Here is a 13,770-nt window from a genome sequence, read left to right as displayed (position 1 = left end):
GTACCGCCGAACGGCCAACCCAGCCCGGAGGGTATCGCCTGCCCCCGCAGCAGCTGCGCCCGCACCGTGCCTTGAAGCCCGGGGCAGCGGGCGCCGGGGGCTGTCCCGGGGCCCTGCGGCCTCCCGCCGGCTCCCCTGCCGGGGCGTTCACAAACAGAACCCAATTCCGCTCAAAAACGAACGGAAGAACGCACCGGCCTCGGAAAGCTCCGAGCCGCACGCTTCAGGCACCCCGTAAGACGTGCGAGTTTTAACTGAAAATGTCCACGTGCCCTCGCTCTGCCAAAAAAATAGGATCCCAGGATAAACCGCAGGTCTAGAAAAGAAAAGTCTTTCCTCATGGAAAAACCAATGTACCTAAAGGTCCGTGTGGTATTTCGTGATCTCACAGCCTGGGGTGTTTTGCCACTTTACTGCACAAATATTTGCTGCATGTTTTTAAGGCTTTGCTACATCTGTTCCTTCCTCATTTTCCTCCTTCTGGCCGATAACTTAATTTTTTGTTTCTCACTGCTAGAGAAATGCTGAATAACACATGCTGACTTACTTGATTCATTGCCAATATTTATTTCAAATTGATAGACCGCAGTGAAAAGTCGCTGCAATATTAACAGCTGTAACGGCATGAAGGAATTCATCACTGGGGAAACAGATTAGCGGAAGATTCGAACCATAAAATAAATCGGCAAGCTAGTACTGCTCATCCTGAGTCAGAAAGTATGTGTGTATATATTCTGAAATATTTGATATTGCAGGTTTTTTGCAATAATTTTAAGTCAAGTTTCACTAAGGCTGAAATTGTCACAGTATTATTTGTTTGTACACAGTTTGTTTTCTTGATGCACAGAGTGATACTGTGTATAAAATCATGTACCAAATATTTTCCGCTTACGCTTCTGGACTTTGCCTGACTTTCCCCTCCTTTTTTTCCCATATACGAGCACAAAAGTGAAGACTGAGAAGGAGAGTCTGTCTTAAAGAGAACTAAATACATTTATGCGCTTAGAGCTATAAACCAATTTCAAACAGATTTTCTTAACTTGCGTTTTCTTGGGGAAGGAGACAAATTTGCTTTGTGCCAAAGATTTTTGCGCTTTCCTCCACCACCACTTTACATGCACTATCATTATAGCCCCGTCTTCAAAGAAAAGGTCGTTTCTGCCGAGCCCACCTGGGTTGATTACTGACCCCCCCCAAGCGATCCTGCCTTATAGGGCTGGAGAGACCTTTGGTAGCACTTCCAAAACTGGAAATTAAACCTAGATCCATCATAAGCACTCCACGCTGCCGCTCCTATGCCATGGGACTGATGTGTTTTATGTGCAAATATGTAATTTCCTGAGTAGACAATTTATTGCTGAGGTTAGACTAAATGTCCCTAATGATCCTTTTTGGCCTTGAAATCCCTGTGTTTGTGACTTTCACCTCTCGTTGGCCTTTAAGTTTTCCATCGTTTTTGTTTATTTTTGCAGATACCAGTATGAAAACTGATTTTAGTCAGACAAATCTAGACTCCTGGATATGTTGTTTATCTAGCTATTTTCGTATTTTCTTTTTTTAGATGATCACATGTAAAAAGACAGGCACATAAATTCTGCAAAACTATAAAATAAATACTACGACAGGCAGTGCGATGGACTTTAAAAACAGCCTTTTAAAGTATTAAAAGTTACTTTAAGAGCATGTGCATTTGAGGATAGCTGATAAGAAAAGCTGAAGAAGCAAAATTCTGTCTTTTTCTCTGGCTTTCTTTTAAACTCTTTTTCTTTTTAATACTGTTACAGTTCCTGGGCAATCGTTGCCGTTGGATTGCTGGTTCTGTTTTTTATTGCTCTGTTGGCTCGTGTTCTTGTCAAAAGAAAACCACCAAAAGACCCGCTGTTTTATGGTATGTCTTGGTAACAATGAAGCTAAATTCAGAAAGCGTTAATTTATATGAATGTTGAATATATGACGGTTATTCAGATTGAACATTTAAGGCGTGGCTTCAGAACCCAGTCTGGTGAGGTGCTAAGGAGCCAAGAAGGAAAGAAAGACTGGGGAAAAAGGAGGAGAAATAATGCTTCTTTTGAACCTTTTTATTCTTCTCAAATAGGAGATCCAGCTTCGGGACAAGCCAGGTTTCCTATTTGAAAAGAGTAAGAGTAACACTCGAGTTGGGCTGTGAAAGTGTTTTGAAATACGGTCATACCTGCTCTGTCAAGATCCTCTTTGTAGAAGGACTTAGGCACCACAGTAGATCTCTTGTGTGTCTCATCCTGAGTGGACTCATTTCAGATTTTATGGTATTTTGGATCAACAGCCTCCATGACTTGGATCTTCCTATGATTGAATTCCTTAATTCTCCCGTTTTCGTTAGGTTTCTGTGTTAACTCACCTTTGTGAAACCTCCCCAACTCCTGGCTCAGGCTCTCTGCAGTCTCACGCAAGCATTTCTATATTGGTACTTTGCCATAAAACAATAGAGATATCGGTTACTTTTTAAAAGGAAACCTTAGGTCTAGATTACCTTATAGCAAAAATCCAGAAGAAAGAACACTGCTGTTGTGCCTGCGGCTGGCCCAGCAGCTCCCTTGAGCTGGAAACTTTGCAAGATGGGCCCAGAGGCAAAGCAGGGTGCAAACCACCTGTATTTGCCCTCTGTCTTGCTCCTCATTACAACTCGTAGGCGTCTGTCCCCAGTGTTCCACGTGAGGCCGGGAACTCTCAGTTCATGCTGAAGTCAAAGGAAATAAATAACATAAACCTACCGCAAATAAATTTCCTGTCTCAAAGGAGTGACTCGCTAACTTGCCAGATAGGTCTCCTGTGGACTGCCGTAGCTAATGCAGTTTGCCTTGCTCACCTCCAAAAACAGCAAGTCACATTTCCCTCTCCGCCTCCTTTTGGTTGTCCTTTCCCCTTTCCAAGAGATGACTACGCTCAAGGTTGTCTGCTTTGTGTGACCAAGATTTTTTGAAAGGCTACAAAGTCCTTTCTGCAGACACTGACTTTCCATGGAGGCTGTACCTACAGCTCTACAGAATTTCACATTCCTAAGAACTTTGTCGACTAACCACTGACTGAAAAATATTAAGCTCTGTGGGAAAGTCATATTGTATGTCAAATATCCGTGACCTCAGAGTAGATGCATCTAGTTCAGTAGATATCTGCCCAACTGAATTTATTGGACTGTGAAGTAACTGTGTGATTCCAAATCTTTTATTAATTTATTAATTCTTTTCCCTTTATCTTATTACAGTTTATGCTGTATTTGCCTTTACCAGTGTAGTGAATCTAATAATTGGACTGGAACAGGATGGAATTATTGATGGATTCATGACTCATTACTTGAGAGAGGTAAACAATTGTTTGGCTTACAAATGTAAACAAAATCTTTACTATAAATAGCTTGTTATAGTATTTGTCACAGAAAAAACCAGCCACTAACACATTCAAAAGGGTCGTCTTGAATTTGGTCATTGACCTGTTTCATTATTGTTACGGACAAAGCCCTCATTGACTTGAAATCACTGATTCATTTGGAAAAAAGAGCATACCTTTCAAGCTCTGACGTTATTTCATTTAGTTGAAGTAATGCTGCTCTGTATTAACTTCTGTGGGAATTGAATAGGCTGTACATGTTTGCGGGAAGCCATAGATACTCAGCACTCAGGAGCAGATGGGTACTGCAGTACCTAAATGTGTTACCAAGAAGGAAACAATATTGCTCCTTTATTTTTGCCTAATCACGTTACTAAAAGGAATTAGAGTTAAAAAATGATGATGCCAGATGCCTAGTCAGCAGAATCTGTTGGCTGCTGAATATCAACATCCACCAAAAATAGCTCAGTAAGAGCTTGATATGAAAGTCACTGAAGTCATTGAAAAGATTCCATGAACTTTAGCGTGAAATGAGTTGGACCTTACAGGGTTATATATTATCATCAATATATTCAATACTGTTGTAGATCTCTAGGTTGCTAAATATATCTTTATTTGTTCCATGTTAAATGTATCTTTATTTTGTACCTTTTATCACTAAAATATGGAAAAGCAATATTTCCATAATGTAGCAGAAATGCTGACAGTCATACATAGGGGTTTTCCCTTCCATCTATTTTGCAACTATAGAGCTGATTTAATTATACGTGATCCTACCTAAATCAGGTTTGTGCTTGGAAGCGTGTATTGTCAGTCAAAAACTGTACCTCTGGATTGAAAGAACATCAGTTACTTTTCTGAAATTGTTTCCTGCTGTTCTTAATTATTTGTTATTCTTCCTCTAATCACTGTACCTTTTTAAAAATAAATGTTCCCTAGGGCGAACCATATCTGAACACTGCGTATGGCCATGTGATCTGCTATTGGGATGGCTCCGTGCATTACCTGATGTATCTGTTGATGGTGGCAGCTATTGCATGGGAGTAAGTCATTTTGATTTGTGTACCGTTTACATTGCTTGCGTTCTCATATAACCTACAAAGGACTTTCTTTTCCATGCAGTATTTAGATTTTCCTTTCAGGACTGTTTCATGTCTTAGGCCAAAGCAACGCTATTAAAATTTCATTACTTTCAGGAATTGTACCCTCACCAAGTTACCCTTTCTCTCAGCTGAATAAGCCCAGCAAATGCTTTGACTTGTAGTCTGTTGTCTTCACCCTGCAGCAGAGAGCATAGTCCATCTGCATGCTTTGTGTTAGTTAAAAGGAAAGCTTAAAGATGATGCATGTTAAAACCATGTGTGAAAAAACATTTTTTTTCCATATAACATATTTATGATAGGAATAATGCATTACTTAGCATGATGATGATCTCTCACCCGTGTTAGAGAGTATCATGCAGTTTAAGAGAAGATGGTTATTTCTAGAGATTCTTACATTTCGTGCTGTTGAATAAAGAGTTTGAGAAAATAAGTATTTAAATTCCAGAGGCTAATGTACCTGCTGGTAATAGGCGCATTAACAGAACGAAATTAATTATTAACTAATTCTTTTGTAGTCTTGTACAACCTGTGATGTGCAAAAACATGCAGTCAGCCTTCAGATGAGTGAAACATAATAGCAAATAACTGAGTATGCACAAATCCTGTACTGTTCATGTGATAACCTTCCCACACACGAATGTAGGATTTCTCCATATCCCCCTCTCAAAGGCAAGAATCCACTGTTGACTTGTGGTACAGATTTTAAAACCTTTACTTATTAAGATACAGCCATGGCAATTAGTATAATATTTGAGGGTGATTTGGGGTAGGGGATTTTTATGGGTGCTGCAATAATTATGTTTTTTTTTTTCTTTTTTTAAACAGACAAAGCTATAGAACCATTGGCCTCTACTGGCTAGGTTCCATTATCATGAGCATCATTGTCTTTATGCCTGGAAACATTGTGGGTAAGGACATAACTTATACGACTAACTTTTTCCTATGAAACATTTTCTAAATTCAGCATTAGGCTATCTATATTTTACTGCAGTATTGGTTCCTCTCTGTAATAATATGAAAAAGGGATTTTAGGAATATCAGGAAAGACATGCAAGATATTTCAAAATTTAAATATGAGGAAGGGAAGATGGAGACCAGGGGAAAAAAACCCTTTCAATTTCAATGCTCTCAAGGAAAAAAAAGTATCTTGTTATACCCATAAGGCTTTCATCCAAACTAGGTTTAATTTAAGCAATGAGACAAGAACTGTCTCTTAGTATCAAAAATATAAATCTTATTTTGCATAAGATTTCCAATTTACTTAATAGTCTGACTTTCAAGCGGCTTACAAGAGGCATCCAAATCACCTTTAAAAGTGAAATCTGGAAGTTATTCTATTTTCAAAATAAATTTAACATTCCTATATTTCTAACATAAATCAGTGCATAGCTGTGCTGCTAGAGGTTGAGAATTGTAATAGAAAATTTTACATCATTATTACTGGCAGGTGGTCCTTTAAGAGTGCCACTCCCCTCAATTAAAGATTTCCTTTTTAGCAAAGCTTAAATTGAGGCAAAGTTGACAAGTGTTCAACTGAGAAGAATGTTCATGTGTCCAAATCCTGTAGTCAGCTTTAGAAAAAGCTCGCTATGGCCCCGCTTTTTATGACAGAGGAGGAATATTCATGGTGCAGCCTGGGGCCAGTCCAGTCCTCTCCTTTGTAGATACACACGCACCACAGAGAAAACAGTCAGCAGATTCAATGTGACAATCTCTTCCTCTTTCCTCTAGGGAAGGCTGAGAAACTTGTTCTCAAAGGCATGCCTTCTGCCTTCCTTTCTGACACAAGAGAGTAGCCACTATAAGAGACACGGTTTTCTCCGATTTACCTGGGCTGAGGATAGCTCTCTGAATTTATGTTTTGTCCTCAAATATTAGTACAGGCCTGTAGGAGAAATCAGGACGCTGGAAAACAAATGCAATATCAGATCTTAAAAAATGGATGCATTCCTTTTTTCCTTTTTTTTTTAAAGAATGATGTCTCTATTTAAAGCAGATTCCATTAAGAGATTTCAAAGCTGTCCTATCCTATAGGATTACCTAGTGCAGAGTGACTGAGGTGGTTTCCCGTCCACTCAAAACCCCCCTCATTTCCAAAATGGCTGATAGGCTCTCTGTCACCTGTGACTCTACCACTATTGAGCACACCATTTTCAACAAGATTTGTGTGTTGCTTTCACAGCGATTTCTAATGTCTTATGTTTACATTACCATAGCTGCTTCAGGTTTGATTTTACATAGGATATTTTTTAACTCTTCTGCAACACAGCTTACAAATCCTCATACATCTTACAATTGTTTTTTAACAGGCAAATACGGAACAAAAGTGTGTCCTGCTTTTTTCTTAAGTGTACCATATATTTGCCTTCCCATATGGGCTGGGTTCCGAATTTATAACCAACCTTCAGTGACTCATGACGCTCCAGTCAAGGTAACATTATTGTATTTAAGTGTTGGCTACTGTTAGGAAAACTGAAATATGCTTGCTGTTTCTACTGAGTTTTATAAGTCCCTCGGCGCGTGTGGAATGCACTGTCACTGTTACAACAATTGCTGCCAGGCTGTGTAGACACTGTAAAAAATTCTATACTGCAGGATCATTTCATTATGGTGGGATAAAGAAAAAGCAAAAGAATCTCATGTTTAGAGTAAAGAACTCCTTTTCAGGTGTAATTGTGTTACTACCCTCTATCTATGCAGTTTCTGATTGTTTCAATTTCTTAGCTGATGAAAATATTGACATATACCAGCTTCATAAAGCACCACAAAATCCTTATAGAAGCTCTGCAGGAAAGTATTCTTCTGCAGATGACTTACAGAATTCATGTAATTTAATGATTTTTTGCATGTGCATTCTGCAGTATTAGATTTTAGACGTAAGACATTGTACATTAAATGATATGAAAATTTACACACTTTTTACTTATAAAAAAATCTGTAAAAATGATGTTTACTTAAAACTCTTTAGACTTTTGCCTTTGAATTTACTAGTTGGGCTGTAATAAGATTAACAGAGCAATCAGAAAATGCAACAATAGTTTATGCACTGTGTTATAAAAAAAATCCCTGCAGTACAAAGCACAGAACAGATCTTAAACTCTTTGTTGCTATAAGCAAGCCAGTTTATTGCCACAGCACACCATACCAGTTGTAATATAATCAATTAATATTTTTGCATCACAAGAGCTCCTGAGTCTCAGTCAGGTTCATTCCGTAACTGAAAACAGACACAGATGGAGGAGTTAGTTCCTATTCCGTAGCTACTAGGCAGTCAGTGTGCAAGGGGCGTAGCCTATGGCATAGAACAACAGCAGATGATGCACTGACAGTTTTTCCCAGAAATGTATGAAAGGAAGAAATGTATGAAAGATAACATTCAGCCATCCATCCACGATTCTTCAGTAGGAAAGAGGGGTATAGACAGATGTTCATATCTCCTGAAGTTTGAAGAACCACTACAAAATCACTTTTAGGGCAAATCCCTATGAAAGGCAAATTGGGGGAGACTTCAGGTGCCAAACTCGCTTCTACCCTCCTGCATAGGCTTATAGGAAACCACATGTCCCATCCCAAAGCAATTTGAGCTGGTTTACTTAAAGGCGTCACTAATTCTAGCCAAAACCACATTCTTCAGTCATCAGGGTAGAGAAGTTAAGTGTAGTTAAAGGTAGTGATGGCGATTTTTGCTGTATATATTAGTGAGAACATCCTTTGCATGGAGGATGGATGAAGGTTTCAGTTTGTTTTCCCAGTACTGGGACCACCACAGAAACTGCTATTATAGAAAATACGTAATATTTGCTGAAATATAGCCATGTCTCCTATGCTTATCAGGAGCTAAACTGCTTACCTAGGTTTGATATTTTACTTTGGTATATATTGCAGAGAAACTTAGTTTTTAAATTCTATTTCAAAAAGAGAGTGCATGAAAAGCTGGTGGTCTGAAAATTTAACATTGCACTTCTTAGTGAATCCTTTCTTGTAAGCCTAAACTTCCTGGTGCAGAAGGTCGTAGAAAAAGCCTTTATTCCTTTCACAGGGGCCTCCTACCCTTCCTAAGTAATTTCTCTTTTAGAAGTTGTATTTCATCTTCACAGCTAATTTATGCTCCATATCCAAGCATAAATACCTGGGTTCAATAACTGTATACCTTAAAATGCCTTTAAGTCTTACCATGACTCCTCATGAATTTTTCTTATTTTTTATACAACGCTCCCAGTCCCAAATTAAGTATTGTTTCCAGGAAATAATTGTGTATAATGCTACTAATCAGTTAGCTAATAATTGTAAGTCCTGAAAACATTTAGTTCTCTTTCAATAGATCACTTGCAATTAGCTGTAAAATTGAACTTTTTTTAGCTATCATTATTTAGAGCTGGTATTAAAAGCTTTAGGAAGAAAACATAATAATGCTTTTAAACATGATAGTGCAGGTATATAGAAAAATACTTACATGAAAGCAATGGAGGCAGGGTATACTCTGTTGGCCACGGTATTCATTGCTATAATATTATTATAAACCAGTTAGTTAAAAAAAAAGTCACTGTAGGGACAGAGAAGAGGTAATCAAGTTTTGGGTGTTTTCTAACAGAGGTGGGTGCATGGGAGAAGAATGGAGTTATGCCCTCATTTAGAATCAAACCAAGCTGTGCTGCAATATTTACAAAGCCCAGCAGATTTATCTACATCAGCTCAGAAAAGTTTAATGTAATTTAAAATTCATTAACAGAATTAATCCACATAAATTCAGATTTGCACTGAATTCTGAAGGGACTGACTTCTATGAACAGCACACAAGACTACTCCGATTCCTTGAAACTGATCGTGCAAGGAGCCTCTCAGAAGTTATGGAAAATAGCTTTTTTCCTGGAAGTGAGAGAAATTGCAAAGCGTGCCTACACACTTCCTTGCTACACAAAAGAAACAGCAGGGTTGGCGAGATCTGTGCAGAGTTCAATGTTGTTTGCAATAAATGGGAAACATGTGGCAGGTCAGCTCTACTCGGCCAGTGTACTTAACACGTAATTCATTTTAGCATGTATTGATGTGACTTTGCTGTGTAAAAGAAGGGTAAGGCAGAATTACTATGTAGCTGAGGTCTGTCAGCAAAGTGCATGCTGACTTTCAAATTCTTGCTTCTGCTTTTTTTTTTTTTTTTTTAAGATTTGCATTTTCATTTTGTTTGCATAAATGTATGCATAGAGCAAAAAAAGGTGTGAGTTTTCTGTACCTTGGCAATTTTGCAAACTCGTACTGCACCAAAGGTTTCCACTAACACTGGCTTTGTCTCCAAAACCTCTAAGTACGAAGTTCTATTGTAGCTTTGTGATCACAGTAAATATGCACATTCACTTAGCATATCTTTGGAAAGGAAGAACGATACATATATATATATGCTTTATACTTAGACAAAAGCAGAAAGAAAATATTTCAAACCTCACTTTCCATCATCCTTAGGTAGCCTACATCTGAAAATGACTTGCAACTCAGCAGCCATGGGAGGCCTCTGTCTTTCATAGGAATAAATATTAGAATATAGACATTCTTTGCAGGTAATAGTATAAACATTCCTACACTAGCACTTCAAATACTGTGAAGTGACACCACACTGCCAAAACAGACCTGTTATTTGTGTTTGAAAAACAAAGGTGTCACCTTTTTCCCCCCTGAAAAAGATCCTTTAAAAGAAAAAAGAAATGGTTTTATGAAAGGGATGGCCTATGTGTTTAAAATAGCCTTATTTTTGTTAAGCTACAATTCAGATCTTGCCATTCTTACCCAGGAATTGTGCTTGCAAGATCAGTTCTCCAGTATTGTGAGTATCTTGATCCTGAGTGCTTTTAACTGTGCCTCTGCATCCTAATTATTGTTTTGTGCTGTGGAGACAATTCCACAAGTGTATAACAGGAAGGAAATTAAGTTTTTCTTTTGCTGTCTGCATGCCAACACACAGCTAATAAAAAGGAAAAGGATATGAGTAACACATATAAATGGAGAAGTTTCCCTCTGAACAGATGCTCTGATGTGCTTATAATTTTGTCTGTGACTACACAGTGCTCAAAGTGTACCTCGAATTATTTCCATGGGTCTTGCAAGTTTTACTGTGCAGGCAGAGAGATGACTTTGGTTCCTCCAAGCCATCTTCCATGTTATCTGGCCTTTGCTACCGTGGAGAGTGAACCCCTCACATCTGCCCACGCGGTGCAGCAGGGGGATCCTGTTCTGAGGCTGAGGAAAGGAGGCACAGAACCGATCAGATCCAGATGCTGAGAAGTGCTTCAGTGCCTGTCAGAGGAACCCATAGCGTACAGTAATAAAAGAATGAAAGGAGTAGTAGCATTACACACAATTATTTCCTGGAATGAAAGGAGGATTTTCCACACGCTCCACACACACACACACTTCATTCTCTATTTCTGCATTACATATTAAGATATATCATTTGCTCACGCAGCAGAGATCTCAGCTGGCCACAGAAAAGCTTTTATTTCATGCCAGTGATATTCCATTAATTTCCATAGAGTCACAGGCTGCTGAAAACCAGCATTCACTGTCAATAATGAGACGGACTCTCATTATGCTGTCCCTCCAAACAATCCTTTTACAAAGTGTACTAGATTCAACTTCAGATGTTTGAGACAAACCTACGTTTCCAAAGCTTTTCTACATAGGGACATTCAGGAAAACAACTTCATTCCAATTAACAAAACATGCAACTTTGAAGAAGTTAGTTATGCTGCTTTAAAGCCTTATGTGATTTCAGAGTTAGTAGTGTTCATTTGATCTAGGTTGCTTTGAAAGTAAACTAATCTGTATGGAAACGGCTTTAGTTGAATCCATTCATTTCTGGAGTTTATTCAGATTAATTTTCCTGACTGCATCCTATGAAGTCTGAAGTCACCTTTTTAGATGTGGAAATCTTTCTGTCTCTGAAATCAGCGGATAAATAGGGTAATGTAACTGAGAACTAACCACTTCTATCATAATGTTTCACCGCTTCACCCTTCTTGTAGCAACTGATCTGGAGTTAAATACATGTCATGTGGAACCGGGATGTACTTACTAGACTTGTTCTGTGACACGTTCTGTGTTGCAGGTGGTTCAGGAAGTCCAGAAGAAAGGACTCTTAAGAAGACCAATAGATTTAATGTTAGCTGCATACCTCATTCTAGCAACGGGGTTTTGCATATTTAGGGGCATGGTAAGTTGAAGATATTTTAATATTCTGGCCTCTAATTTTCAGTCAAACTTTTAAATTTGAAATCATTGTGTCTGTGTGAAAAAGTATGCACATTTTGGGAAAGGGAAATCCTGTGACTTTCAGGGTTGGAATAGGCCTTAAATATATAAAGGACAATTTTATTATTTATGATAATTAGCAGTGCTTTGCTTCTCCATTTTGCCCTGTGTAAAGTATGTTTTTCAGAAGAAAGTAGGTGCACAATCACAAGAGTAAATAGCATCCCAAGTGCAGATCAACACAACCTAAAACTGTTTTCATTGGTCTGGTGTTACATTTATGTCCAAGAACATGGAGACAAACCAACTAAATTAAATCTGTATTCATGTTTTTCTAAACAGAGATGCAGAGTTAAAATCATATAGGAAACCAAGTTAATTTACACTGCAGGAGATAGAGGAGAACATTTCCACCTGGAAAAAAAATAAATTGCCCACATTACCTGGACAACACATGTTGTTTCCACTTACCAAGAGCTGATTTTTTTAAGAAATGTTTGCTTTTTAAGCATAGTTGATTGAATTAAAATTTCTGAGAGAATGAATCAGTACTGAAAATGCTTGAAGTAGATAAATCCAGTAGTAGGCAAAGCTAGTCCTTTGCCAGCTCTAAAGCGTTTTAAGCAGAAGGGAAGCTGTATATCATTCAGTGAACAGAGCTCAAACGTTCAGGTGTCTTAGACAACCGCCTGCTTGTTTGATTTGTAGATCTGATCCTGTCTAGAGTAATTCAAGTAAGAGCTGACGATAAGTACCCAAGCAACATTTTATTTACCTAGCGCAGACTGTCCTTTTGTAGTTCTGCTGCTCACATTACTCTCTCATCTTCTGCTGTTTCTCTGAATGCTTGCCTCAAAAAATACTTTTTTTTCTAACTTGTCACAGACTGCTTAATTTCTTATAGATCATGCTACTTCAGAGCACCACTGATGCAGGTTAATCAGCTGTTTTACCTGTAATTTCGCTGTGCAAAATGTTAATCTCATGCTCCAGCATCTACCTTGGTTCTGCAATCCCACTTCATTTCTCAGAGGAATTTTGTTGATTTTGAAAGTGTGGTCATTTCCTTACATGTCCTTCACCAAACAGGAACTGCTTACTGGCCTTATACATACAGAGATCAACTGAACATCTGCGTAAGCTGCAGTAACCATGATTTTGAGAAAAAGCTAATAAAACATAATCCATTATAGCCCACCCAGACCTCCCTCTTGGATGCCCATGTTGGAGAACAACAGGGAGGACTATCCACTGTTTGTAAATCTTTGCATTTCCCCCTCAAAGTCACACAACAAATACACATGAAATGAGGTTGTGCAAAACTTAATGTTCAGTCCGGTAGCTTAGGCATTAACGATGCCTTGCCATAAAACACTTAGTGACAGCTGTTGACACAGATTGCTAACTCATTTTAGAATAGTATTTTTTGTAGTAGTTTTAAGGGCTACTATGAAAAGGAACTACTTTTGCAACTGGGTCTCTCCATGTTTATTGGGAACTTTGTTCTTTCTGTAGGAATGAAAAGTCCAATAATCTCTCCTTTGCTACTCTCTTTAAAATTATTATTTTTTTAAGTCACACCTGTCTCTCTGCATTGCTCTCCACTGCTACCTTGCCACAATGCAACCCTTTTCCTGGACTACATCCATAGCTTGCTATCCTAAAATTGGGTGCTTAATCTGAAGTTTCCACTGTTCGAGCAATTTTCCATTGGAATGTTTATTTGCTGGGATCAAAGTCTTGTTTATCAGAGCAAATCAATAGCACTTATACTTTTACTACAGCATAGCCAACTGACTGAATTCTTTTCCAGTCAAAATCTTTAAAGCAGGCTGTGAGCATTTCCTCGCAAACCCTCTGAGCAGGAGCTGAGAGCAGGCTGCATTTCAGCTTTTTAATTGGTGATCAAATGGATCACCTTTGCAAGAGATTTTGAGCAAGCCTCCAGGGTAGCAGTGCTGCAGATCACTAGCGAATCTTCAGGGCTGGTAACAGGTATCAGGTTAGCTTGTTTTAGAACAAAGACTTTGTTCACAGGAAGTTTTAAAAATTCTTCTTAGATTGC

The 13,770-nt window shown here is 38.4% G+C and overlaps 1 protein-coding gene across 1 annotated transcript in view; it reads left to right on the top strand.

Moving 5' to 3' along the window:
* TM6SF1 (transmembrane 6 superfamily member 1) overlaps positions 1 to 13,770 on the top strand; it is a 23,783-nt gene that overhangs the window by 2,718 nt on the left and 7,295 nt on the right. The window contains exons 3-9 of the mRNA XM_009330979.1: positions 1,785 to 1,888; positions 3,242 to 3,339; positions 4,303 to 4,406; positions 5,292 to 5,374; positions 6,776 to 6,897; positions 11,563 to 11,667; positions 13,766 to 13,770. The exon at positions 13,766 to 13,770 is cut by the window's right edge and continues 94 nt beyond it. Coding sequence (XP_009329254.1) covers positions 1,785 to 1,888; positions 3,242 to 3,339; positions 4,303 to 4,406; positions 5,292 to 5,374; positions 6,776 to 6,897; positions 11,563 to 11,667; positions 13,766 to 13,770 — 621 coding nt within the window. The remainder of the gene's footprint in view (positions 1 to 1,784; positions 1,889 to 3,241; positions 3,340 to 4,302; positions 4,407 to 5,291; positions 5,375 to 6,775; positions 6,898 to 11,562; positions 11,668 to 13,765) is intronic.

This window comes from Pygoscelis adeliae, unplaced genomic scaffold, assembly GCF_000699105.1.
Source record: "Pygoscelis adeliae isolate BGI_AS28 unplaced genomic scaffold, ASM69910v1 Scaffold318, whole genome shotgun sequence".
Lineage (NCBI taxonomy): Eukaryota > Metazoa > Chordata > Aves > Sphenisciformes > Spheniscidae > Pygoscelis > Pygoscelis adeliae.
The sequence above is the reverse complement of the archived record's forward strand: the minus strand, read 5'-3'. Positions and strand labels throughout refer to the sequence as shown.